The 27854-nt window shown below is 37.1% G+C and overlaps 2 protein-coding genes across 3 annotated transcripts in view; one reads left to right on the plus strand and one right to left on the minus strand.

Moving 5' to 3' along the window:
- The first annotated feature begins 1502 nt into the window (after positions 1 to 1502).
- Positions 1503 to 13275, plus strand: LOC144199492 (dysbindin-A-like). 2 transcript variants are annotated; one of them, XM_077721160.1, is made up of 10 exons: positions 1503 to 1718; positions 3748 to 3804; positions 4649 to 4699; positions 4763 to 4823; positions 6031 to 6163; positions 6352 to 6484; positions 8114 to 8136; positions 9706 to 9852; positions 9994 to 10119; positions 11204 to 13275. In XM_077721160.1, exons 1-10 carry the CDS (start codon positions 1663 to 1665, stop codon positions 11461 to 11463), a joined length of 1047 nt encoding a protein of 348 aa, XP_077577286.1. In that variant the 5' UTR covers positions 1503 to 1662; the 3' UTR covers positions 11464 to 13275. The 2 variants fall into 2 exon arrangements, with proteins under 2 accessions (XP_077577286.1, XP_077577287.1); XM_077721161.1 differs by lacking the exon at positions 1503 to 1718 and having other exon boundaries at positions 4744 to 4823.
- A 681-nt stretch (positions 13276 to 13956) lies between these two features.
- The window catches only part of LOC144199045 (IgGFc-binding protein-like), a 40912-nt gene continuing 27014 nt past the window's right edge, over positions 13957 to 27854 (minus strand). The window contains exons 25-35 of the mRNA XM_077720385.1: positions 27328 to 27473; positions 24994 to 25340; positions 24678 to 24901; positions 23666 to 23807; positions 19876 to 20212; positions 19669 to 19785; positions 19503 to 19604; positions 17279 to 17474; positions 16008 to 16271; positions 14541 to 14683; positions 13957 to 14451 (exon numbers count right to left, since the gene is read on the minus strand). Of these exons, the coding sequence (XP_077576511.1) occupies positions 14197 to 14451; positions 14541 to 14683; positions 16008 to 16271; positions 17279 to 17474; positions 19503 to 19604; positions 19669 to 19785; positions 19876 to 20212; positions 23666 to 23807; positions 24678 to 24901; positions 24994 to 25340; positions 27328 to 27473 (2273 nt within the window). The 3' untranslated portion in view covers positions 13957 to 14196. The remainder of the gene's footprint in view (positions 14452 to 14540; positions 14684 to 16007; positions 16272 to 17278; positions 17475 to 19502; positions 19605 to 19668; positions 19786 to 19875; positions 20213 to 23665; positions 23808 to 24677; positions 24902 to 24993; positions 25341 to 27327; positions 27474 to 27854) is intronic.

A 27854-nucleotide genomic window follows, 5' to 3' on the forward strand; every position in this document is an offset into this window, starting at 1 on the left:
TCTCTCCATCTCTCTAATGTATGTATACAGTACTGTAGGTATTCTCTCCATTTTATTTATTTTTTCTCAGTACAAACCAATGTTTGTTACTGTTGGGTTTATTCTGTATTACTATTATGCATATACGTGTAGTAATTCATTTCTTTGTTAAATCATTAAATCAGTCATTCTATTGTTCGGCTCGAGGTCATAAAAAGCCACCTGGTTCACTCTCACGTGGACTTCCAAGGATTGTTTATGCTACATCTCACCCAGTATCGGGCTCTGAGGGTCACTGGAGGCAGCAAGGACCATTTCCAGCAACTCACCCAGTCTGGGGCTTCGAGATCGGTTGTTCTCTTTTGCAACGGAGCCAGGGTCACTGGCCAATAACAAAGATGTTGTTTCTGCCACTTCCATAACACTTGTGACACACTTCGGGCTTCTTTATGTAATTGTTATATGATTGTTAGGTCAAATGAAGGCGTGATTGTTTTTATCCAAATGCCTTAAAGCCGTACGCAAAATACTGTTCAAGAGGATACTTTTGAAGGCATCCTCCCTTAAGGTTCTTATCGGTGATCCAATCTATTTAATTAAATGTCAATAATTGAATAAGATGTCTGCCTGCAGTTATTGATAATTACAAAGAAGGGTAATTATTAATGAACCTATCAGTTACTTATACAAGCCCTAAACATACACACTTATATAGGCCTTAAACATAAATTATAATACAAAATCTAGCACTGAATCAACTTCAATTTGAACATATTCAATTTATGAACAATGTTGGGTTTATTCTGTAATACTATTAAACGTGTGTATTTAATAATTTCTTTGTTAAATCATTCTTCCAATTGTTCGAAGAGTGCTCGGGGTCATAACCAGTCATCTAGTTCTCTCACAAGGACTGTTTATCTGACATCTCACCCAGTATCGGGCTCCGAGGACTGTTGATCTGCCACTTCCAGCAACACTTGCATAGTGTTCATACCTTGTGACGCACTTCGGGCTTCTTTGTGTAATTGTTATAAAATTGTTATGTCAAATGAAGGCGTGATTGTTTTAATCCAAATGAAGTTTGTCTTTAGTTTCCTGTTTTGTTATTGTTAAAGTACCTTGATTGTTATTATGGTTACAGATGTTGTTTTTGCTTACGCATGTTGAATTAATCAATAACCTTGTAATTTTTTCGATTTATGGCTTTAAAGCCGTACGGGAATTATGTTTCGGGGAGACACTTTGGAAATCGAGATGTCTTCGGAAGTCTTGACGCTCTGATCTATCTACCCTTATAAGATCAGTGATGCAATCTATTTAATTAAATCTCAATAAATTAATAAGATGTCTGCCTGCAGTGATTGATAATTATTTGAGAAGGGTAATTATTAATGAACCTATCAAACACTTTCAACTTATGAACAAGCGCTCGGAACCTAACTTGTTCATAAGTAGGGGAGCGTCTGTACACTGAAAATGTCATTTAGTGGTTAACCGAGATGAAACTGTAATGCCAGGTGGGGGCAGTGATCTATTCCCGTCGCCGAAAATTGGCTCGAGAAGAAGAATAACGGAAGACGTGATGCAGGCTTCACAACACGAACACGATTCTACTTTTAAGGGAACCGAATCGTTTCAGACGACATTATCCTCACTCAAGACTAACTGCTAAGTGGCATTATGTTTGAGAACTTCAGAGAAAGACTTCAGATGGTGCAACAGGATTTAACGACAGGGTTTGTCTCATTTATGTCACACTTCTATGTTCTTCTGTTAAAGTTCTCTTTAATTCGAGAATGTTTGATCAGGTGGAGTACTAGTAGTTTTATTGGTTTCTAATTTCTTTTTTAATGTATAAAAATCTAAATAAAGCTGAAACGAATGCACTTGGTAATTGGACTATTCACGATCATTAGTTGTTTACCATTAAGAGGCAAATTGAAATTTTTGTCGTTGTTCATGAACCATTGCTACTTATTGCTCTCAGCTGACTATCATGTGACATGGTTAAGTTGGTTAAATTAAGTGGATGGATCCTGACTAATCAGTTTACTTGTGAATGCAAGCCATTTTCATAGAGAAATTGTCAGTTGTCTCAAAAGTTTTTTTTTATTATTAGTAAAAGATCTTAAACCTAGTGTACAAAATTATAGCAGTATAATATAACCAGATTAATCGACGTTTGCAGTTTTTTATTGCTACCTATCAAACAAGTTTACCAGTAGGTGCAGTAGATTCACAGAAAACGACATAACCCGGCATTCATGATATACCCACTCTAAAAGCTGTGCAATTGGGCAATTTGATTTAAAATAAAATAAATAAATATCAGCCTGGCATTCAATTAAACGGTGTCCTTTGATATATAGGTTGAATGCAGAGGGGAAAGCTTATAAAGATACTGAATATAGACTGTTCAGCTAAAATCTTAAATAAAGCGCAAAAAACAGATGCGTGGCAGAAAACAGAAAACCACCCTCGAAATGGATCACAGGATAACCAGATGTCTTAGCCAATGACCTGGAAGTACTGTATCAGGGGGACACCCTGGATTGGTGGCCAGCTAATTGCAGGACACAAGGAGGAAAAACAACCATTCACGCTCACACACATACCTAGGGGCAATTTAGAGTGTCCAATCAGCCTACCATGCATGTCTTTGGAATGTCTGAGAATCAATTTCACCTAATGGTTAGCTTATTTAATGTGTTGCAATAAAAAAATATATACTGAAAACATGCATTAATCTGTTTGGTCATTATGGACTGCTATTATTTGGAACATTACAACACTATGTTGCCACAAGGGTTTGTCCTCACACTTGATGGTCTTCTACCATGAGGGCGGTGCTACACAATTCTTAAAATTCCCAACTCTGTTATATAAAAAATACTGTAATTAAAAAAAAAAACATTTTAGATGAATTCACAATGTTGTTTATAGTAACAGGATCAATAACAAATACCTAATTAATCATATGGTCGTGGTCCTAGGAGGTCACCAGTCCACTGAATAGTTAAATGTAATTTTGATTCTGTTCAGTTTCTTGAAGTCCTTGGTTCAGTTCCATTTCGGTACAAAAAGGCGTGGGAAAATGACTCAAATTGCTTGTATTTTTAAAAATGTAAACAATACATCTTTTAAAAATATTAAATGTGATTTATTCTTGTCTTCATTCTCTCGACAAGAGCACTGAATTTGTAAACCTGAAACACAAATATTTATTCTGCAAATAGCACAACATTTGGGACGTATTGATTTGAACAGCAGAGCAAAACTTTCAATGTAACACCATGTAAAATTGTAGTTAATTTATACTGTAACATTGCATACATGACATTTCTGCTATTTAACTGTAAATGTAAACAATAAAATAATCCTTATAATGTCATACAAAAGATTCATTTTATATGTAAGTCACAAAGGCACAATATAACTCGCAAGCAATATTTCTCCAAGGCACAAACATCAAGGGGCAGTGGCTACCGGTTAACAGCGGTTTGTTTTGTAACGGTGCCAAATTTATACCGTCGTTTGGTACCTAACCTAACACAAGAATTACTAGGGTCTTTGAAACTATTGTTCTGGAGTCATGGCATTTAAGTATGTGGATGACTGTGGACTCAAATTTGACAGTTTCTCCTTCACTGCGATTTAAATCATTAAATTACATTTTTTTTTTCCTTGAGTACTCTCTTTTGATTTTGATGTGTTAAAGAATAGACTCAAGCAAAAGCTTTGATCATAAACTTTTTCTCCCAAAAGCTTGAAAACGCTTGGCGAAAAATCGAAGGAATCCAAAAGCAGCAGAAGAAAGTCCAGGTAAGTTTAATTTACTAATTAAAAATATAGCTGAGGTGTCAGGTCCATATGTACATATGGTACTCATCTTCCTTTTGTACTGTTTATCGAGTTATGTTGCACAAATAATTCCTACTTATTTTTCTCAAGTCGTTTCAGAGTTTTTTCCAATATCTAATCTAAATTTAATAATAAATGCATCTTTATGCGTGTGTTTATCTGTCTGTCCTTCTGTCTGTGTGTGTGTGTGTGTGTGTGTATGTATGTATCTATGTTCATTCCCTATGGACTCTAAAATGGCAAAGTCAATTTATCTGAAAATATTCACAGTTATGCTTTCTACGTCTGGGATGTCATCAAATAGATTTTGTATAGAGATGTTTCCGCCAACTATCGAAAATCGATAATCGAAAAAAATCGGGTTTCCTAAAAAATGGTCCGATTCTCGCCAAATTCGACACTCGTTCGCAATCTGCTGTCAGGGCTGTTAAACCGAAGTTTCAAGATCTTGGGTCCCTTAACAGTAAATAAATAAAACCAATATATGCCAATGTTCCCTCTAAATTTTTGTTTGTCTGGGACGAAAGATAACTTCCCTGAGCACACTGAGTACCAGTGTTAGTAACCTGAAAAAGTCTTCCACTACAGCTCTGCAGTTCCTGTCATATTTTCAAAATCAAAGCATCGTTTTGGATCACTCCAGCCCACTTTCACACCCTGCACTTGTCCATGTTATTTTGGTGGCCTCAGAACTCCATATTTGTATTTTGCAGACATGGTTCTATTGTTTTCATCGCAAGTGTTGTGCAATTGAGCTAAGAATTGGAACCTTGAAACCAGTACCGTTGACAATTTTTTTGCCCAGGTATGAAGAAAATCTTTATCATTGCGGTGCTGGACTCGACATCCTCAGCAGGTATGGATTGATAAAGAGACAGTATTGTATGATTATGCTAATAGTATAAATGTACTTTTGTAGCTATGAAGATAATTGGTTCCTGCTCCACAAAAAAACAAAAGACTGTGCCCAGGTGGCAGAGGTATGTTCTTTTCTTATACTTATTTTTTATGCCACAATATTTCTGTTCTAGGTCCCATCTTGATATACAAATCTCTTTTAAAAGTATTTGTCTATTCTTCATTAAAATTCACTCATTTTCCTTAGCATTCATCCTCAAGGGTCTGGAACCTACTACACCAACCAATTAGGCAATAGGTGGTGGATATCCTGAATTGGTACTGAGTCATTTACAAGGCAAAATGACACAAAAGCCACACACTTCTCTTCTAGGAAAATTGAGAGCAGTGCTGGGCAAACTATTCCACATTGGGTCGAGTGGATGTGGGTTTTTATTCCAACCTTTAAGAGTAAACCTTTCCCCCAATCTGGTATTTTAGAAGTGCAATCAGTGGATTTCTGTGAGGTTCTTCTTGTTTCAGCACAAATCTCATTGGTTAAACAGCGGCCCTCCAGGACCGGTTTTCCCAGCCCTGATATAGTGTTTTTAAATATACCCTGTATTTTTTGGAATGTGGGAGGAAAATGGTGTACCTGAAGAAACTCCACGATGGCATGAGGAGAACGTGTAAACTCCACACAGGAAAGTCGGAAGTCATTGGGGATTGAATCCTCGCTATAACTGTGAGGTGGATTTGCCAACTACTTGGTCACTGTGTTGCCTCATACATATAAAACAATGATTATTTACACTCTAGATAATCATCGTTTTATATTATATTTGAGGGATTTCTGTAGATTCTACAGTAATCCCTCAAATGCGGTTAATGTAGATCCGATGTCCACGATAATCAAAAAATCGCAAAGTAGGGTCACCTCTACTGTAACTACCTTTTTTTCTTCTTCTTCAGTGCTGAGTCCTAGGGGAGTGGCTTCCGCTGACGAGTTTCAGCGTGGATTTTCAAATTTTTATGAATTTTTAATTTTTTTTTTTTTTTCAGTGCTGAGTCCTAATAGCAAGCGGAAGATGGGAGTGGCTTCCGGTTACAAGTTTCAGCGTAGATGTTCACATTTTTATGAACTTTAAAAATATGTACATTGGTACCTCGACCTACGAGGTGCTCGAGATACGATGAAAATTTCTATCAAATAATTTGCCCTAGATACAAGAAAATAATTGAGATGCGAGAAAGGTGTGAGATGTGTCATGTGAAATTTTGCATAAATCATAGTGGTGCGTTCTTGTTGAGGCTTTTTGACAGGTATTTTTTTTATTTTAACTTTGTCAGGCTGTTGACGGTGAGGTGGTGATGCTCTCTGCGCACTGGGAGAAGCGCCGATCAGCACTGACACAACTACAGGAACAACTACAAAGCTTGCCGACTTTTATCAGTGAACTTGACTCCATCACTGCTTCAATAGGTGTAATATCATTTGTCAGTATGAGAATCCCATTGAGATTTTGCGCTAGTGTCCATAATAATACATTTTTATAGTCCATGCACTCTTATCTTCAAGTTGTCCTTGTATTGGGCAGTAATGGCACACAGTTAATTTTGTGTATAAATTAATAGTAGTTAAAGGATTTGTGTGTTTGTCTTCATATTCAGCTCATCTGGAAGGTGACTTTGAGGAGTTGGAGAGCAGGCTGATCTACTTGGAGACATTATGCCATCAGTGTGAACAACAGACACTCAAGCAGCAACATTTCGACCAACTAGAGATCTATAAGAAAAAAAAGAGGTGAGATCTCTGTAATTTATTTGCATACGTATTGCCTATTTCAATCAATGTCTTGATCTAAAGTAGCCCTACTGTACCGACCTCATTTGCGGCTATTGACATCAATAGATGTGTTTGAGTTAGTCTCTAGGGCCAAATGTATTTTCACGACTATAGAGTGCACTAACTTAAAGAAGGCTGTCTCAGTTGCAGGTGCAATTTCTGTATTTAGCCCATACACAAGCCGCTCCGGCTCAATGGGCGCAACATATGGTGCATATAGCATGAAACATACGCTAGCATGCAGCGGCAGAAAAATTAGGTTTGATTGCTCTTTATTACACTGAGTTCCAACTCACTGTCAGAGTTGTCGGTGTGGGGTTCCGTAAAAGTGATGCTCGCTTTGGCAAAAGCTCCATCTACATGGCTAATTGACACTTTAGGTCAGGCATCCACAATCGATTCACAAATTGTCGCCTAACTCCCCTGACGCTGCCTGCCAGTCTTTGTATAACTGTTTGCCATCCATTGCTCCTATGCTATTCACCTTACATCCGCAGAAACTCCACATTTATTTTTTTACTTAGCCAAGCTGTATTTCCAGCTTCCTCCACCTGCAAACCATGGTCTTGTTTATGTTGAGGTACCTCGTTGCAGCCCGATTTCCATGTTCCTCCACATAGCAGCGTGCATCTAGTTTGAACTGGTGATCAAACCGATTTTGTTTTGCAAAATGCATATACCATACACTATATTCCAGTTTCTCTTGGTACATCTTTTATTTCCCCTGTCAGGTTCACCACTTAGACATTCCCAAATTCACGCACGAATAAAGAGGGAAAGACAGTCTTCTGGATTTTCAATTGCAAGAAGAATGACCATTGTGTCAGTTTCTGTTGTATTATTACATGGATGGTTCAACTCTAAAGAAGGGTGTTGAAACACAAGTGAGATCTCTGAGCGTGTTTATCTATGTGTGGGCATATGGATTGAGTTTAATACATGTGTACCAAAACACATCCACAATAGTCAAAGCAGATGAGGACGGAAGCCCCAGGAAGCCTTGTGGAGCGTCCGTGGTGGGGGGCAAGTACCCCAGGTGGAGTTCCCAGCAGTCCAAGACTTTCTGGCGTCTCTTTGTTTAGCCTAACTGGGCTTCCAAGAGCAAAGCATTCTTTAAGAGCAAGGTCAAGCAAATGTATAATAATATGAAATAACAACTCCGATCAACCCATCCGTCCTGCCCTTGGACCTTTCACACTGACATCTTGTCGTCATTCATGTCAGCCCTTTCCCTTGTGGACAAGTAGCGTGTCGGCAAGGAATGCATCAGTCAGTCAAGCGTACAGGATCTACAGATTTTAGAATTTACTGCATTCACAAGGAAGGTGCAGTTACCATTTTGCAGATTTTTTTTAGACTTTTAAGCATGCCATATACCAAATACGCTATTTGCAAGTTTCATTTGCAATAAAAATGTTGAATGCTTCTACTTTAGTAAATGGTTTTCAAATCAAATACGCTATTTGCAAGTTTCATTTGCAATAAAAATGTTGAATGCTTCTACTTTAGTAAATGGTTTTCAAAACCTTTTTTTACTTAACGGAAAATCTGTTTAATAATACATTAACAGCTGAATTGTCTTTACAGGAGAGAATTAGAAGCACTGGAAGGTAAGCATCATTATTGTTGTTAGGCAGCATACTTTTCATCCACTTATGAAGAGTTCGTTTTGTTGTCTGCCCTTTTATTTTAAAAGATCAATGTTTAAGACTGGCGGCTACACTTAGTATTGCAATCACGATCCAAATATTGACCAGCACAACATCTAACCTTTGAGTTTCTAGTAAAGCTTTTTGCCATAATTGATCATGCTGTGTTTTCATACCAATGTCTTACTTCAATCACAAAGACAGATGCTAACAAATTACAATTTAATTTGTAATGTGTAGTCTGCAAACTATGTATTCATATGGCTTTAGTCCATTTTCTAAGCATTCACACATTCTGTTGTCATCCACATCAGGCATTTCCTCTCTAAGGCTCTGATATGCTGTTTTTTTTAGTAATGAGTGTTTTTGATTATTAGAAGTGCTGCGTGCACACGTAGTCAAATGCCTTGCCACTCCTCTGTGATGTTTTAAATGAATTTACCGTATCTACCGATTTTCCTATTTTTAGGGTGAAAGTCCGTTGGATTGATTGCAATAGGTAGCATGCCACGAAGGAATAAAACCAGTCACTCGTGGTCAGGGCCATACAAAAATTGAATTTATTGCACAGACAAGGTGCATTTTTATCCGAATGGAAGCATCGACCATTTTAAAGAAAATTTTAGACTTAAGTGTGCCCTATAGGTGTGAAAATACAGTAGTTGCCGACAATAGTCTATAATTAAATTATTTGCAACACATTTGGATTTTGATTAGTTGTTGCAGCCTTACAATTTCCATATAGAAAAGTAATATAAGAAAAGTAAAAAAAAATACATTGCGTTTCAAGGAAAACAACGAAGTTGACGTCTGTGGACAAATTTCGCCTCCTTATCACTTATCTCCATCGTTCAAAGTCATATTGGTCATAACTCATTTGACATTCAGAATGAAATTTGCTCAATTGGTCCAGAAAATAGTTCATTCTCACTGTGAATGATGTAGCAACCTTAGCTTAGCTACAGTGCTATGCCAACCTGGACAAAGAATTGATCTCATAATTTGCTCATAGTGTGGGGCCCGGAACATCCGTTGCAAACACAGAATCAGAACATTAACAATTTTCAGGGTCTCAAAATCGTCTTTTAAAATGGAAAAATTACATCCTCAGTTAGCAGTCCTTCCAAAAAATGGTTTATTTGAATTCTGTTCAAATATAATTTATGAAATGATGGGAGTTCGTTCATTCATCTTCCATACTACTAATAGTCAAAAGGGTTGCGGGGGTTGCTGGACCCAGCTATCTTAGGGGAAAAAGGCAGACTACACCCAGGACTGGTCGCCAGTCAGTCGTAGGGCACACAGAGAGACAGACGACCATTCACAACCACACTGCCGCCCGAGTAGGTAACGAAAGTCAGGTGGAAAAACCACTGCATCATCGGGTGGCTGAAATAATGGAAGTGGAAATCTTAATCAATGCTCATTTAAATTTATGTAAGACCTGAAGAGTTAAACAAACGATAAAAGGATTTCAAATAAATATGTAAATTTGATTCTGTTTATAAAATTGTGTTTCCCTGTTTGTAGTGGAGCTAAATGCCAAACATGCTCAAAAAGTTGCAAAGCTTGAGCAGGCCAGGCAGCAGAAACTGAAGGAACGCCAAAAAGTCTTTGAAGAAGCCTTTAACAAAGACCTGGAAATATACCGGTCAACTGGATATCTTCACCACAAAGGTGAACAGTCTACTTTTTTTGTGCCAGAGATTTTGGCAACATCAGTTTCCATTCAGTATTGTTATATCTTATCTTGCTGATACAGAAATGTATTGACTTAACTATTTGATGTGAATTGTCTCTTTGTATGCATGACTGAAGAAGCGACAGACACAGATGGGGTGGTTCTTGATCAGGTGACAGTAACCAACCCCTCAGACCAGGAGGCTTTGGACGACTTCCTGAATTCTACTGATGATTTAACCTCTGGCTCAACACTCACCTCAGGTAAGTCTTTTACTCAGGACAATTGATAACGGTAACAGACAATTTATAGAATATTGTCTTTGAAATGACCCATATTTTTATTTTTTCTTACATCTTGGCCGTGCCTGTGACTGTTTTTTTCCCTCCCTTTGACCGCCTGTTGTTAAGGTTTTTTGAATAGCTATAGCCTAATAAGTTATGCAACCAGATTAGCTTATTTAGCGTTTTGTTCTCCATTTTACTAAAAGAACATTACTAACATTTCGGAAATGTTGTCGGAGGGTGTCGGCACCTCACCTAGATCTTGATGAGACCTTAACGATTGTCAAATGCAGGGGTGTCAAACTCTGGTTGGTTCGCGGGCCACATTAACGTTAACTCCATTTCATGTGGGCCGGACCATTTTAGATCTAATATCTAGATGTTATTTTTTTAAATTGGATTAAAAGAACTGGATCATAAGCCGTTATATATAATAGTCCGTTTTTATAGATCTACAGAAATTTGAGCTTTTTTTTCTTATTATTGGAAAATGTCTTTTAATCATGTTTTTTTTATTTCAAATGGAAACAAAACATTTTTGAAAATGGAAAATATTTGTATTTTTAGATTTTACGAAATGCTTTTTGAACTAAAAACAGAAAAGAAAAAAATTGATTAAAAAATTGCAATAATTGCTTTTAAAAAGGGAAAAATCAGGAAATGTAATGAATTAATACAATTTTGTGTAAAGTTACATTAAAGGTATGTTTGAGTGTGTCTTTATATACTAATCTTAGTTAATTTTAATTAGTTTGTTCCGTTACGAGTGTGTTATCGTTCTGAGTGGCCCGGAGCCCGTGTGAGGGTGGATATTCATCAGAAATTCGAGCTGTGGCACTTATTAACTGGAAGTATCGAGAAAGCTCACTTCATTACAAAAAAATTCAATTTGTCCTCTACTGATTCATGATTTTTTTCCATTATTTTTATTGGTCCAAAATATGGGCAAACATATTTGAAAATATTGAATTGGACTGGAAAAAAGATGTCCATCGGGACATGCCTAGTTTTAACTAACCCATCTATTAGTCTTGTGAAGAACTGTACTTGTCATTTCAAACAGGTCCTGATCTCAAGTCGGGCTCTCGGGAATCCTTAAGCAGTCCACTGAGTCGACTCCCAGATCTGGAAAACCACTTGTCAGACGAGGATTCTGAACATGTCCAAGATGAAGAAGGATTAAGTGAGGACAGTGATGAGCCTGTAGTGCAATTAGATGAGGAAGAAGTTCAGATGGATATGACTTTGGTTGGCCTGCGGGAGGTTGACCGAGTCAACGCTTCTGATGACAGTGACTCACCAGAGAGCATACCATGTGGGTAACTGAACAGCTGTGCCCTTTTACATGACTCGGGGGGGTTAAATGCAATAACCTTTACTGCCCCCACCCAACTTGAACTTCAGAGAACCTGCTTAGCCCACACAAGTTGTCTTTCTATCTTTAAAACAATGCAATAGATAGACAAATCAAAATGCATTCAATGTGTGCATGTCATTTATCTACAGATGTTTCTTTGGTTCCTGCACAATAGTTTTCTGTCACAGTTTCTTCTTAAAGAAAAGGAAATGAGAAAGGATACACTTTAAGCCCTATTGTGCTTAACGGATGTGCAAACTGCATCAGATCACCGCTTTCGAACTTGGATATCCTGACGAACAGAACAAACAGGTTGTTATGGAGCCTCTACGTCCTCAAACTCTTATCTAATCTTTTTTTTTTAAATGTGCTTATTCGTTAAATACATTTATGATGTCAGTTTTCGTCTTTTTTGCGCACGTTTGTATTCCATTGACTTAATTTATACAATTTATGTTTGCTCCAGAGGTTTGGAGTTGCCTGACAATTTACAAAGACAATCCTTATCATGTTTAATATTAAACTATTTATTTTCTATTTGTTACAAAGCAGTATGTACTAAGGATTATTAATAAGTTTGGATTATTCTCTAAAGCAAATCTTTGACTTTATTCTTTTTTTAAATGAATCCTCAACATGTTAAAAATTGCATTTAAAAAGTTTTTGAACAACATTCTATTCCATACAATACGTGTACATGTTTAAACTCAGCCAATTAATTAATTAAGTAATTGATTCAGGAGAAAATTTTAATTTTTGTCAGTTTTGAAGCTCTTTAGAAGTTACTTCTTGTAAAAAGCATACTGCATTTATAGTATTTTGGAAATCTCTTCATATTTTTGAATTTGCTTTGCCCTGGAGTTTTTTCAGCATGTAGACTAAATTAGCAACAAAAACAATATTTTCCTCAAAGTATAGTGAGAAGTTGAAGCAACTTGTAAAATCAAAAACAATAATAATATTGGTCACATTATTAAGACCATTTTAAATAACACATCAATATATATGTATAATAATTTATGCATCTTCAATAATCTGTCATTGTCACGTGCCCTCGGGTCTATAGACATTTTAAGTAGATAACACATTTTATGAAATTAGAGTGTAATGTCTATATTGACATTGATTCTTCCAGCTATTTCCTTTTTTATGTTCACTCACAACTGACACTTGCGTATTTTCACGTGAGTCGTGGGTGGGCTGGAACTTATACAATTTCACTTTGAACATCAGCCAGTGTGCTCCCTGTTTTAGTCGGCAGCCAATTGGAGGGTTGATAACGATAACTACTTATAGTAGCAGACAAATTAGTCTTCATGTGAGCTGGAGTTGGTAAATGTGTGAGAAAGCTACAGAACCTTAAGAAATCCCCCTCAAGCACATCAGAGAAAATGCACATGTTCCTCAGATGGTTGGCCTAGATTTAAACACCCAACATCGGAATTGCAAGGCAACTGTTTGGTATTGAAATGAAAAGAACATATTCAATCCAATTTACCAAAGACTAAGCAAATTTGATCCTGGGTGCTTGTTGTATATCAAAATGGATAAACATTTCTTGCAAACATATAATCGCGTCCTTCTTCGTATTTTGCATGTGTGACTATGGTTTGTTTACACTTTGTGATCAAATTGTGTATATTGGACTTTTTTGAAGATTGCCCTGACTGTTTCTACTTGACCTTATGCTGTTTTATTGAATTGTGACATTTCTTTCCAAGCACACTTTGTATGGCAACTGCTGGTAAGGCAGTATTTAAATAAACTAATCAAAAATGTTGAGCTGTAAGTTGTTTGACTTTGACTGCCGGCAACAAGAGGTCTCTGACCACAGTAATGCATTTGGTCGTGAACGAAGCGTTTTTGCACTATGGTTTAATTTTAGTCTGAGCGCAGCTTATTTATACCGGTGTATCAGTATCTCCTTCCTTTCTCCACTCTTTTTCCTGATTGGTTTTCATGTACAGTCGTACCTCTACTTATGAAATTAATTGGTTCCCAAACTTTTTGGTGTGACTTTTGTGAAATGTCTTAAGTAGAGCATTACTTTATATGTAAATTCCCTAATTCGTTCCACATTCTTCACACAACTACCAAGTAAACCATTTGAAATTGGTCAGTGTCCCAATTTTATATGAAAGAGCTGAGGAAACACAAAAATGATTTATTAATGTCTTAAAGTGAATAAAGAATATACAAAAATGCTCTGAGCAGCTGAAATAGTTCCCTCCGCAGCCGTTATAATGAGAGATGTGCTACCCGTGTTTGTCCGCCATATAGCGCCAATAGCTTGTTCTATCATGACCGAATACGTTAATTGGGTCCAAAAGAATTTACAGATAACAACATCAATGCTGTAGAAATTCATTTATCAGTTGTAAAATATTAGGATGGTAAACAAAATCAGCTATCGTGACCGAATACGTTGATTGGGTCCAAAATAATCTACAAATAACGTCAATGCTGTAGAAATTCATTTATTAGTTGTAAAACATTAGGATGGTAAACAAAATCAGCCTAAACTGACTAGTTTTCACTATACCTTCCACAACTGAGTGGGGTTTATAATCCGATAGTTAATAAGCAACAAATTCCCTTGATTATTCATGCAAAACAATCAGAATATCTGAGATTTTACAAATATAGATTTAGGAAGAATTCAGATTGAAATTTCTTAATTTACCAAGCAAAAAGTGGCCTTACTGTTGATTTTGGAAGAAGTTTGGAATATTGCTCTCATTATGGTTGACTGAAAACTGTTTCATCTCATAGCAGCCCAAGGACCCATTAATGAAACCACATTTATGAGGCTTTCTACATAAGACTCTCTTACAGAACACCACCCCTCCATTACATTCGCATTTCTGATGGCAGTCGGGGTAGAATGCACCACCTGACTCAATGTATTGACCTCTCAAGAGGCAGCCGCACTCATTCAGTGGCACGCAGCGGTCCTATTGGAAAAATCACAAACATCAAGTCACAAGCTAAAAATCACCCTAAACAGTGATTAACACTAATGGTATTCACACATTTAACTTACCTGGCTCAAAAAGTATCCAGGGTTACAAACGCAACCCTCACTGGGGGGAGTTTTACACTCCACAGGCACCGATAGAGAGTTGCAGCTAAGTGGGCAACCAGGAGCGGTGATGCTGTACATACTGTAGGCTGGACAATGCATCCCTGAAAAGATGTCATCATTGCAATAAATTGCATATTCAAATAACAAGCAGAAAATACACAACTTTGTAAAAATGTTGCCGTAACATTTTTTCAGTTACTGTTTTCATTTTCAATTTTCAAATGTTTTTAACTGACAGTAGTGATCAGAAAAAAATGATTTTCCCGCATATTACCATATTTGCTATGTGCGGATAAAAAAGATGACATGCATGAAATTGCAAGGTTACAAAGACGAAATATTAGAACGATGATGTGGCCGATATGTTCATTTATTTCAAAATAGAGAAAAGGTAAACTGATTAAACGCAAAAAAAAAGTATTTTGATGTTTATGAACAAAATTCAAGAAAAAAATAAACTGTATCTTGAACAAAACATGAAAAAACCCACTTCATTTGATATTTTGCATTTACAAAAATGGGCGTATTAACTTCCCTATGATATTGTTCCAAGTAATCCAGCAGACGATCCTTTCGATTCATACGGTATCTCAGAAATACCACATTTTTTAAAAGATTTGAAGACAATTTTAAGGGTATGGCTTATACGCGGAGGCGGCTAACATGCAAGAAAATAAGGTACCCACTTTAAGAAAGATGAAATAAACTGCAGCATTGACCTGTTTGTAGTTCATTATTTTACATAGCTGCATTCTTCACGATTCTGAAAATGTTGATAATCCGTCTAAACCACTTTCTGGTAACTATATTCAGACAACTATTGGCCCGATAAGCGAGTGGTTAGCGTGTCGGTCTCACAGTTCTGGGGTCGAGGTTTTGATCCTAGGTCGGTCCTCACTGTGTGGAGTTTGCATGTTTTTACTGGACTTGCGTGGGTTTTCTTTGGGTACTCTAGTTTCTTCCCTCATCCCAAAAACATACATGGTGGGGTGATTAAGATACTAACTTGGCTCTAGGTATGCATGTGAGCATGTGTCTGTCTCCTGGTGCCCTGTGGTTGTTTGGCCACCGATTCATGGGGTCACCTGTCTGGTGCACATAATTGGCTGGGATAGGCTCCAGAACCCCCATTGTTAGTAGACTAAGCAGTTCAGAAAATGAATGAATATTCAGACTAGTATGCATAGATCCAAATGAAAATCACTACTCTGATTTATAAAATATTGTGCAGTGGGAGGACAAGAAAAAAAACGCACATAGGCCTGTGGAGGACATGCAAACTCCACGCAAGTGGACCAATCTTAATAAAAACCCACGACCCCAAAACTGTAAGGCCGACATGCTAAGCACTCACCGCCGGGTTGCCCCATTTATTTTCAACTATACTTAAAATTAAACCCTTTTGATGAACTATTTTACACTTACAGCAACGTTGCCTGTTTCGCCATGCCTTCACACAGCCACCCTTCACCTGACAATCTTCTACATAAGCACTGATGATTTCACAGGCAGCATCTTGTTTGCCATTCGTAAGAATCATGTCATAGATACAATCTTCACGATATTGCTTGGAATCCACTCGATCTATACAGTCAGCCAGAGGCCCATTCTCTGTTGTTATAATGTCACAGACTGACGTAAAGTCTGGGGGTTTTATGCCAGGGGGGAGGGGCTGGGCACAGTCCCTACCTGCACACAGAAGTACATTAGCATCATTTCATTTTGATTTTAAAATGTAAAGTAATAAACACACATGTATGCACATATTATTTTGGAACAAATAAATGTATATGTATACACACACAGACACAAATATATATATATATATATATATATATATATATATATATATATATATATATATATATATATATATATATATATATATATATATATATATATATATATATATATATATATATATATATATATATATATATATATATATATATATATATATATATATATATATATATATATATATATATATATATATATATATATATATATATATATATATATATATATATATATATATATATATATATATATATTTATATACAGACATACATATATATGTGTATGTACATATGTATTTGAAAAGAAATCAGTCATGACGTATCTAGAAACTGTGTCCCAATATAATTTCGTGGGGGGACAGATATTGGACCTTTCTACTTGGTAGTGGTAAATTTGCCAAACTTTACTAAATTTGGCATCCGCTCGATTAAGTTTACACACTCATTGGGGTTTGACATGGGAAAAGGGAAATTCCAGAGCAAGCTTGATGTATTTCGAGAAGACGTGCCCCAGTGCTTCCTGTATTACATTTTCAGAACTTAATTTAATTCAGCACCCACTTTCACGTGTTTTGCAAAGGACGACAAGGTTGATTGTGCATGTGTTGTGGGTAATGCAAACAGCCACTCTGCTGAGTGTCAATCACAGCTTTTATCACCAGAAGACAAATCTAACATTAAGGAAAGAAATAATAGCACACTTTTTTTTTCATCCAAAACGAGGACGTAAGTGCCACCATATTTAAAATCTAGCAGTCTGTACCAATTTACATATTGGCCACTTTGGTGTAAACAAACAAAACTCATGGGAAAATTTTTGAAAGTGACACAGTTTCCAAATATAAAATATGACATATAAATACAGCATAAAAGAGTAAATATCTGTAGATTTCTTACAGTCTTTGGAGCAACCTGGCCGATCAGCCACCCATTGGTTCACTCCAAACTCATTGGCATTTGAAGTTGGTGTCCCATTTGGCAACGTCAAGTCATCAGAAGGATTACCATTAAAGTTTCCACAAAGACCACATACGGTACCTTGATAACTAGTCGCCAGTTCCACTGTGACTGCACTCACAAAGTCAAAAGAAACCTAAGCATGAAGCAAGAAAAGGTTTTAAAAAGAAATATTTATGGCCATATACAGTCATACTTCTACTTACGATGCCTTTAGGTGCAAAAATGTTTTTTTTATGTGCAAATGAGTGACTGGAGATACGAAATTCCTTATCCGTTATATTATTTAGACAATATGGTCGTGGATGTATTGATTCTCACTTTAGAACCTCGTAAAAGTCTAACATGTACAACAAAGTGGATGGCTTTCGGCCCTAGTAAAACGGGCACTTGCCAACATCTGGCGGACAAACACAGGTATTACGTCTCTCATTATAACGACCGCGGAGGCAACCATTCCGTGCTTGTTATTCATTTTGATACATTAATAAATAATTTTCCTACATTTTTTTGTGTTTTTCCACATTTCTCATACAAAATTGGGACACTGACCAATTTTAAAGGGTTTATTGGAAGTTGTGTGAGGACCTTGGAACTTATTAAAGAATTTACATATAAAGTACTGCTCTACTTACGAAACTTTCAAGTTACGAAAAAAGTTCTGGAACCAATTGATTTCGTAAGTAGAGGTACGACTGTAATCTCAAAACAAACACATTTAAATATTCCGCAGGCAAGACAATTTGCCGAGCCTCTGTTTTTTTCCGTCCGACCCAAATGGTGCGTTGAGTGAATGTGGCCAAAGCAGAGTTTTTAACAACTACATGGAAACCAGAGCAAGGCAGTAAAAAAATCCCGTTTTTATTATTGCCAGATGATAAGCTAATATTTTTTCAATCGCTATGCTAGTGTGACAGGGTGAAGTAAGTGAAGTTATAAATGAGTGCAGGTGTTAAGGTAAAAAGGGACTCACGCCGCTATGACGCGCGAAGCGTGTGCAAAGTACGCAGATTTGACGCGCGAAGCGTGCGCGAAACACGCAGCTATGACGTAATGGGTACACGCGAAATACGCAGCGATTACGTAATGGTCATAGACCTGTGTATAGAATAAAAGCAGGCTAGTCAGACATTTCACTAAATTGGCTTGAAAAACAACAAAAGGACCTGTCTGATTATTTCACCCGTCTTTTAAAGGTATGTTGCTTTGTTTTGAAGATTGATTGAGTGTGGGATTTGCAAGAGACAATAGTTAGCATGTGAGAAAGAACGTAATGCTTAGTGATGGTTGTTTACTTTTTTATGTGTGTGCGTGAATGTGCGAGTCTCGGGTGTATTGTTTACAGCAAGCTACCTTCAACCGCTGGTTGTTTACTTTTTTATGTGTGTGCGTGAATGTCCGAGTCTCGGGTGTATTGTTTACAGCAAGCTACCTTCGGCCGCCGTTATAACGGTAGCATAATAGTATGCAGTAGATAACGGCCGGAACAAAAGGTAACAAGTTTCAATATTAAGTTATAATCGTTTATGCAACAAGTACATTGTTTTGGATTATAACGGGTTGTTAATATGTTACTATGTATATATTCGGGTGTTATTGTATATTATGTTTTGTGTGAATTGCTTTGATATAACTAAAGTTGGCTTGAAAAACAACAAAGGACCTGTCTGATTATTTCACCCGTCTTTTAAAGGCAAATACAACTACCCCGTAAATTCAGGGGTACAACACTTGCTTATAGAGTTGCAAGACGTAAATGTGAGGTATTCATTATCCAATAAGTACCCGAGAGTCAATGAAAATGGAGCCCAAGATGCTTTTGTGTCGGACAGTCTTGCTCTCTTTTTCTCCCACCCATTTGGGCTATGTTATGGTGATTCTGTCCCCTGTTTGAATTTGTATGGTGAAATCAACCCAGAACGAAGGAAACCATTAAATAATTTGTATAGTACAATTTCAATATTTATGGATCTGTGTGAGTCTTCATAATTTATTTTTCATATTTATTAACATTATTCTACCATTTAATTTGTGTGTTAAAACCTGGGATAGTGAGATTTTAAAAGAAAAGTTACCAGCTATTTTACACATGCAATATGTCTTTGATATGATCAATTTTGATAATAATTCAACCACTGAACTGTTTCATAATGTTTTTTTGTACCTTCAAAAAGGTGGTTTCAAGGACAGCCAGCCTGTACCTGCGATAAACTTTAACCAATGATTGCTTGGATGTGAAGGGCAGTAGTTTTTTCACATTGTCCACCTGCAACAAAGTATGGATGACAACTTTCATTGAGTTTATGTGTATTTGCGTTTGTGTTTCTTACCAGTACTTTATGTGGGTAGTCCACTGAGAATGTGTATGTGTTTCCAAAGACTTTTACAGTTACCACTTTGGCATAGGAAACTCTTTTGTTCCCACGGTTATTATTTTCCAGGTTGATCTACAATTTACCAAACGTACCAAAAAAGAAGGGATGAGTACAAAAATACTTTTAATAAATCTTTTTGCAAAACTATTTGATGAATAGTACCTCAAAGTGTTGAAGATCTTGAGCGTTTTTACATACTGTGGCCATTTGGTAGACACAGTTGCCTTGGAAATCAAACTTGAATCCATCAAAGGTGAGGAAGTGAGGATCTCCCCGGGCAGAGCAAGTTTTAAAGCTGATGGGATAACAGTCTTGGACTCCATCTACAACTTTGCACTGTTCTCCAGTTTGACACCCTTTTGGCTTACACTGTACAGTTTGTGTCCCAGCATCGCAGACACATTGTTCTTTACACTTGGAGTCAGCCCAGAACGCTTCACCCGGAAGATAATAATGGCCATCATGGTTACAGCCACAGCCTTTTTCCTTTTCAGCACACCTGACAAAATTGGGAATGGATATCAGAATATTTAATACATTTCATAGTGCCTATGTTTTATACAGGAGATTGGATCCCATTCCTATGGGCAATATTTTAAGCTTATCAATGTCACCCAAAAAAAAAATGAGTCGGATTTTAGAATACACATTGTTTTTATTGATTGAGTCACTTTTATGGATTACTTTTCTTACAAATATTAACTATTTGATATGAATGTGTAGTGTTAGCATTGGTGCATTGGATAGAATGAATTAGAGTGTCTGTGCAGCATGGGGGGAACTTTGTTGATAGGACAAAGCTTCTTAATGATTTTCTAGAGGTAAAATGTGCGGGATCTGGTCTTGGTTTAGCAGGTAACATAGTGTTATGTTTTGAGTCGATTGATTGTTTCATGGTTTATTTCGTGTTGCCTACTACTGCTGTGTCGTCCATTCAGCTTGCCCATTCACCCATGTGTCAGTAAAAACTCTGACTTGTGTCTAGTCCTCAAGAGCCCCTATCCATTCTGTTTTCCATATCTCCCTTCTCTACCACACCAGAATCAAATGATCAACTCATCAGCAAGCTGTCCAGAAGCTTGATACCAATCCAGATTATATGATTCAGATGTGTTGGTGGAGGGAGCTATGGAAAACATACCGGATAGGGGCTCTTGAGGACCGGACTTGGCCATCCCTGGTTTAGTCCTTGTCAGAGGGTGATCCATGTTACGTCATGTCACACCTGCCCTCATGTGTTCACAGAAATACATCAGAAACTTTAAAGATTGGCTAAAAATGATCAACTCCCTCTTTAGATATTCAAACAAAAATCTGAAACAAATAATTGAATCATTTGAGGAGTTTTTGCTATTTACGAAGAAGATGTTTTGTAAAAACATTTAAAATTATTTCAGCAATGTGATATACTAACCAATTGCTAATATTAAACACATACGTGTCATATTTGACATTGGGACATTTGACTGTACATTTGAAATATGGCAGACATCTTTCCTGGGCCATCAAATCATGATCCACTTTTATCCTCGATATATACACATACCAAATGATAAACCATTTGCACCTATTTGCCTCTTAAGTGTTTATCATTCTGTTTCCCCCAAAAAATACAGTCAAATTACAAAATATTTTATTTGCAAATGACTGACTGGAAATACGAAAAGGATCCAAGTTACAAAATGCCCCAAAAAGTAAATGCATTTCCTTATGTTGTTTTATTTTGATTTTTATTTTTACATTGTCGCCGATGCATTGATACTCCCTTGCTACCCTCTACTGGGCTCTCATTGGCTGTCTCACAACAAACACGATCCATGTTTAAGGTTCTCTCTTACATACAGTTGTGGTCAAAATTTTACGTCCACTTGTGAATAACATAAGTCATGGCTCTCTTGAGTTTCCAGTTATTTCTGAAACTCTGATTATTATCTGATAGAGTGATTGGAACAGATACTTCTTTGTCACAAAAAACATTCATGAAGTTTGGTTCTTTTATGACTTTATTATAGGTGAACAGAAAAAAAAGTGATCAAATCTGCTGGGTTTAAAATATACATACAGCAGCGCTAATATTTGGTAACATGTCCCTTGGCCATTTTGATTTCAATTAGGCACTTTTGGTAGATATCCACAAGCTTCCGGCAAGCTTCTGGTTGAATGTTTGACCACTCCTCTTGACAGAATTGTTGCAGTTCAGTTAAATTTGATGGCTTTCTGACATGGAATTGTTTTTTCAGCATTGTCCACAAGTTCTCAATGGGGTTTAAGTCAGGACATTGGGAAGGCCATTCGAAAACCTCAATTCTCGCCTGATTTGGCCATTCCATTACCACTTTTGATGTGTTTGGGGTCATTGTCCTGTTGGAACACCCAATTGCGCCCAAGACTCAGCTGATTTGAAATGGCTCCAAGTGACTTTCCTGACTTGTTCAAGTCAAGGATTAGCTTTTTCAGATCCATGCAGAGCTCCTTTGACTTTCCCACTGTAGCGTTTTTGGGCGTTTGCATCCAATGAGCCCCATTTAAATGGCCTCAGAGAAATCACCAGCTGTAGTCACTCATAATCACTCACAGTTTAAGAGGCCATGCTATGAAGCTCATTTCACTGACACAACTTTCTAAGTCACCAAAATTGCTAATTTGTGTTGCTGTATGTATATTTTTGACCTAGCAGATTTGATGACTTTTTCTTTTAACCCATAATATAGTCAAAAAAGAAAGAAGTATCTGTTCCAATCACTCTATCAGAGAAGAACCTGAGTTGTAAAAATAACTGGAAACTCAAGAGAGCCATGACATTATGTTCTTCACAAGTGTATGTAAACTTTTGACCACAACAGTACCTGTCCACCTCGGCTAAATGCTTCCCTTATTAATGATTGCAATTCCTTTTATCAAGCGATTAAAAACTGTACAATGCAACACGGCATATTTTCACACACGCACACACACACACACACACACACACACACACACACACACACAAACACACAGACACACGCCACACGTAAAAGTCTAAAATCTACTTCAAAGTGGACGGCTTTCGGCCCTGGTAGAGCAGGATCTTGCCGCCTGATATTACGTCTCCCACGAAGGGAACTATTCTAGCGGCAAAAGGAACATTTTAACTGGGATTTTTGCCCATTATATTAATTTCAAGTGATTACTAAATCATATTTTAGGATTTTCTCTCATTTTTGTCTGTTTCTCACATCTTTCTTACAAAATTGGGAGACATGACCAATTTTAAAAGGTTTGGTTTGCAGTAGTGTGAGGACTGCGGAACGAATTAGAGACTTTACATATAAAGTACTAATTTTCTGAGGAAATTTTCAAGTTACGAAAAAAGTTCTGGAACCTATTAATTTCATAAGTAGAGGTACAACTCTATCATATAATCTGAGGCTTGGCCAAACATGTTGCACAGGTTAAACATCTATGTTCCTCAACCAGGTTGTTTTACAGTTAAATCGTTAAGGGAATTCACTGTTAATACCATTCAACTCAGGACAGGGTCAGCTAGAGAGGATTTTGACATACATCCACTTTCTTGATTTGAGGGCAACTCCTGAGCATTTGCTGTTGCTTTTGGGTCATTTCCTGGTGATTTTGGGTCACTTCCTGTGGAATCCTGTGCAATTTCTGAGACTAACCCTTCCTGTTGATTTTTTTGTCTTCTCTACTCTTTTTGAGTATAGGGCATTTCCAGGGCACAACCTAATGATTTGCGGTCACTTCATGCATATTATGTGGCAATTCCAGGTAATTTCCTGTTTTGTTTTTGGACTAGTACCTACGCTTTGTCAAGTAAATACAATGACCAATATAACTGTGTCAGGTTGAACATGTCATCGTAAAAGTCTCCTTTTTTGTAAAAAATATAGGTTCTTCAGTTACGCGAGATTTACGACATTTATTTTATGAAAAACTGGACAATATTATGATTCACCCATTTCGACTGAGGACATATCCTTGGTCACAGAAACAGCCCTCAGTGCAAGCTTCGTGGCAGTCATCAGGCAGACCACCACAGCTGGCTGGACAGGCTGGCCCACACACCTCATAATGACTGTTGGCTGGACATTCAATAGCTAGGGTAGGAAATATGTGCAAACATTCCCATTAATCAATTTCTGTGATGTTATGATGAAGTAGTATTGCATAATTTTTTTAATACAAGACATTTTATTCAATTATTAGCGTTTGTTTTAAAAATACTCTTTCCGTGTCTGTATTCTCACCCTCTTGCTACTGTAACAATGAAATTTCCCAAATACAGGATGAATAAAGTTATCTAATCTAATCTAATTTGGACACCCAAAACATGTGATTTGAAAAAGTTTAACATGTATATATTTACATATAAAAATTCATAAATATTAATTTATTCTGACATTTTCAACAATATCCATTTATGATGTATTTTTCTTGACTGAAAATCAATATCCATATTTTTTCATATTCATTCCTTACCGCATTTTCCGTACCACTTATCCTCACAAGGGTGTGTGGTATGGGACTAGAGTCAATTCCAGTCAACTATATGCACCAGACACACTGAATTGGTGGCCAGCTAATTGCATGGTACAAGAAGACGGACAACCATTCACGTTTTGACTCATACCTAGGGGCAATTTAGAATGTTCAACCAGCATGTTTTTGGAATGTGGGAGGAAACCAAAGTACTGGGAGAAAACCCATGCGAGCCAGCAAGAACATGCAGACGTCATACAGGGAGGTTGGGAACCAGGATCGAACCTGCGATCTCAGAACTGAGGCCGACACGCTAAACACTTTTCCACTAGGCGACCTATTTTTTCATACTTAAATCAATTCAAATTTGTCGATCGAATCTTAAATTTGACATCACACCCGATTTCTAAATTCAGTTGTTTGCTCCCTTTAGTCTCATTCTTCAAATATGAGTATTAGAAGAATACATAATTTTAAAAAAATCTTACTGCAATTGGCTAGTTGTCTCCATGGTAAAACAGCAGCACCAGCTTCCTGGCATTCAACAAGGTAATTGCTCAAAGACTCGCACAATACTTCATGTCGTCCTTCATTGACACAGACATCATACAAGCAGTCTGACTCAGCCACCTTGACTGGGACACTCCCATGGCAGTGAGAGAAAGGTCCCTTTTTATCACTCAGGATACCACAATATTCTGGACCAGTGTATCTGTATTATGAATAAAGGAAAATAAAACCACAGTTGTTCTTTCATCTCATTCATCAAATTGGCAATATCTGCACTTGTTAGATTTATATTACCGTATGCGGTCCTCTTGAGAACATTGTGGACAAACTTCATCACAGTAATGGTAACAGAACGGGTCTCCATCAGGAATACTCCACGTTCCTGCCCACTCTGTTACATTGACTTCTGTCTTGCCTCCAGGAGTTGTCATCTCATCACTCTTGTCGCCATTGTAGTTGCCACAGAGCCCATCCACATTGCCATAATAGCTGCTGCTAAGGGAAACCATTAGAAGGGTAATCCAATCAAAGGTGACAGTGACTCCGATATCACTCTGGAGGATTCCTCTTATTCCCGACTCTGTTATTGAAATGCTGTCTCCTTCTAGGAAGACAGGAAGACCAGTCTTAATCCCATCCACCTGAAGAGGGAAAATTAAGAGCAATGGGACGTCACTTGATTTGTGACAATGAGGGAAATCTGATACTATGGGATCAATTACACACACGAAAATGTGCAGATATCTACTTTCAATTATATTTGTACTCAAAAACTCAACTCAAACATACTACTATTATTTCAGTATCTGTACTATGCTCTGCAAACTATGGGGTAATCCATGTGCAATACTTGGACCCCAGTGATAGGGAGACCACCCAATATTTACTCAGTCAATCAATGATGGTGAAGTCGAACAGAGAATACAGAAGAGAGAAACTTGAATACAAAATTTTGGGATATTTGCTTGTTGTAGTGCCTGAAAAGTGAATGCTTATTGTCCAAAGGGTCTTCAGCAGATCTAATTCAATGATAGAAATTTCAAAGTTACTTGTTTGAGTCTATCAAAATGCAAAAATAATTGTAGTTTTGATATGCTGTTTTATTAACAAAAAATGTGGTCTTCAACAAAATTGTTATAGACATCCAAACTGATTTGTACTTTTTATTGCATTTTCTAAACTGGAGCTGGCTGTGTTAAATGTGTTCATAATTTTTGATTATATTGAATAACCCTTGAATTGAATCGTTAGAGAATATTGCTCATTTATTATTCATTCATCTTCCATACAGCTTTCCCTCACAAGTGTGTTGGAGTTTATCCCAGCCAACCACGAGTAGCAGGCGAGGGACACCCCGAATCGGTTGGCAGCAAATCGCAGGACAAGCATTTACACTCAATATCACACCGCCAATGAGTGGGAATCGTACCTATGCTGCCTGCACCAAAGCCAGATGGATCAAGTGCCATATTGTATCATGTATCATCCTGCCCCCCCTATTTGCACCCATCCGGTAAATATTTTTCTAGATCAGCTTGGGCCTACAGAAGATCTCAAACATTTTACACCAAATAACTCCATTGAGTACTCCTATCAAGGCAAAAATTGAAATACAGTTGTCGTATAAGCCCATTTTTTTTCCTCCCAAAAAAAGGTTTTACAGTAATCTCTCGAATATCGCGGTTAATGTAGACCAGAAATGGCCGCGATAATCGAAAAATTGCAAAGTTGGTCACCCCTATTACAATTTTCTTTTTTCAGTGCTGAGTCCTAGTAGAAAGAGTAGCTTCCGCTTGCAAGTTTATGCGTGGATTTTCACATTTTTATGAACTTAAAAAAAAAACAGCGGAAAAAAAATCAAAGTAGTGAATTTGCGATAATTGAGGGATTACTGTATTCAGCTCTTTTTTTTAAGGCACAAATTGAACAAAAATGAAGTCTGTGCTTAGAGTTCATGTGAGAAATGGTAATGTAGTTAAGGATTGGGTTTATTGTTAGTAGTACTCTTAGGATGGCCTTAGAGGCTTAGACGGTCAACACAGTGGCAGTTGTCAGATGTGTTCCTTGTCGAGTGTCAGCAGTCTAAAGAAATTTAGGGTTATTCTGAGCCCCTCCAAATGCCCCTCCAAAGAAGTTTGACTTATTTTTCCAGAATGAGCAACCTCTGGAGCAGTTATATGGTCAGTAAAGGTAACTTCCAAGTGTAATTTCAACATTGTGGTAGAATATTGTTTTGATGCTGTTGTCTTATTAAAGTTTCTTCCACTTGATTTTGATGCGGTCATTTTGGGTTTGATTCCCACTCGGTGATAGTGTGAATGTGAGGTTGAGTGGTTATCTGTCTCTTTGTGTGCCCTACGGCTGAGTGGCAACCAGTTTGGAGTGTAGTCTGCTTTCCGCCGGCTGGGACAAGCTGCAGAAACCCCCGCAACCTTGAAGAAGATGTGCGGTACGGACGATGAATGAATGAATCTCTTCTTTAAACTAAATTAGAATTAAATATACTTGCAATGTAGTGGATTTGAACTTTAATTTCATTTGAAAGTCTTTTGCATACCATTACAGGGAGCTTGTGCACGACAAAGTCGTAATCTTTCAGAATCTTACAGTAAAATAAATGATACCCACCAATACAAACCCTTGTTTATCTCTTGGAATGGAAATAGTGTGACCTAGCATTTCGACAGTGGCTGAACGCACAAAAGAGCCTTCAGAGTTCCCACGGAGCTCATTTTTGGTTGTTACAGTTATGTCTGGCAAGGAGGAATCTTTACCTGGGGGGGTTAAAATAGCTTCAATATCAAAATGCATTGCATAGAAAAATTATCTTAAAAGATTTGTGATTAGTTTGAAAAGGACATAATCAAGGCAAGGTTTTCCTCATTGATATGATGCAATCTTCAAAATCTTTAAAGGGACAGAAACATCTTGTTTGAAAAGTTGAAAAAAACACTGAACCTCATTTTGTTATGTATAAGCATTGGTGTAACTAATGTCACGAAATGTCTGTGCTTCCAAGCGGTCTTACTTTTTTGTATTTAAGTGTTATTTTCATTATTATTAGAAGTCTAAGAAATTGACTAGTTACATAATTACAGCCCCACGACCCTCTTAACAATAAGTGGTTAGTAATGACTGAACTATCTTTTACATTG

This window comes from Stigmatopora nigra, chromosome 7 (genome assembly GCF_051989575.1).
Source record: "Stigmatopora nigra isolate UIUO_SnigA chromosome 7, RoL_Snig_1.1, whole genome shotgun sequence".
NCBI lineage: Eukaryota > Metazoa > Chordata > Actinopteri > Syngnathiformes > Syngnathidae > Stigmatopora > Stigmatopora nigra.

Bases quoted from the DNA above. Each gene is read 5' to 3' on its own strand.
- LOC144199492 (XM_077721160.1), top strand. From the start codon at position 1,663: ATGTTTGAGAACTTCAGAGAAAGACTTCAGATGGTGCAACAGGATTTA. The intron at 3,805-4,648 runs GTAAGTTTAATT...TTTTTTGCCCAG, and splicing joins AGCAGCAGAAGAAAGTCCAG to GTATGAAGAAAATCTTTATC. The intron at 9,853-9,993 runs GTGAACAGTCTA...GCATGACTGAAG, and splicing joins TGGATATCTTCACCACAAAG to AAGCGACAGACACAGATGGG.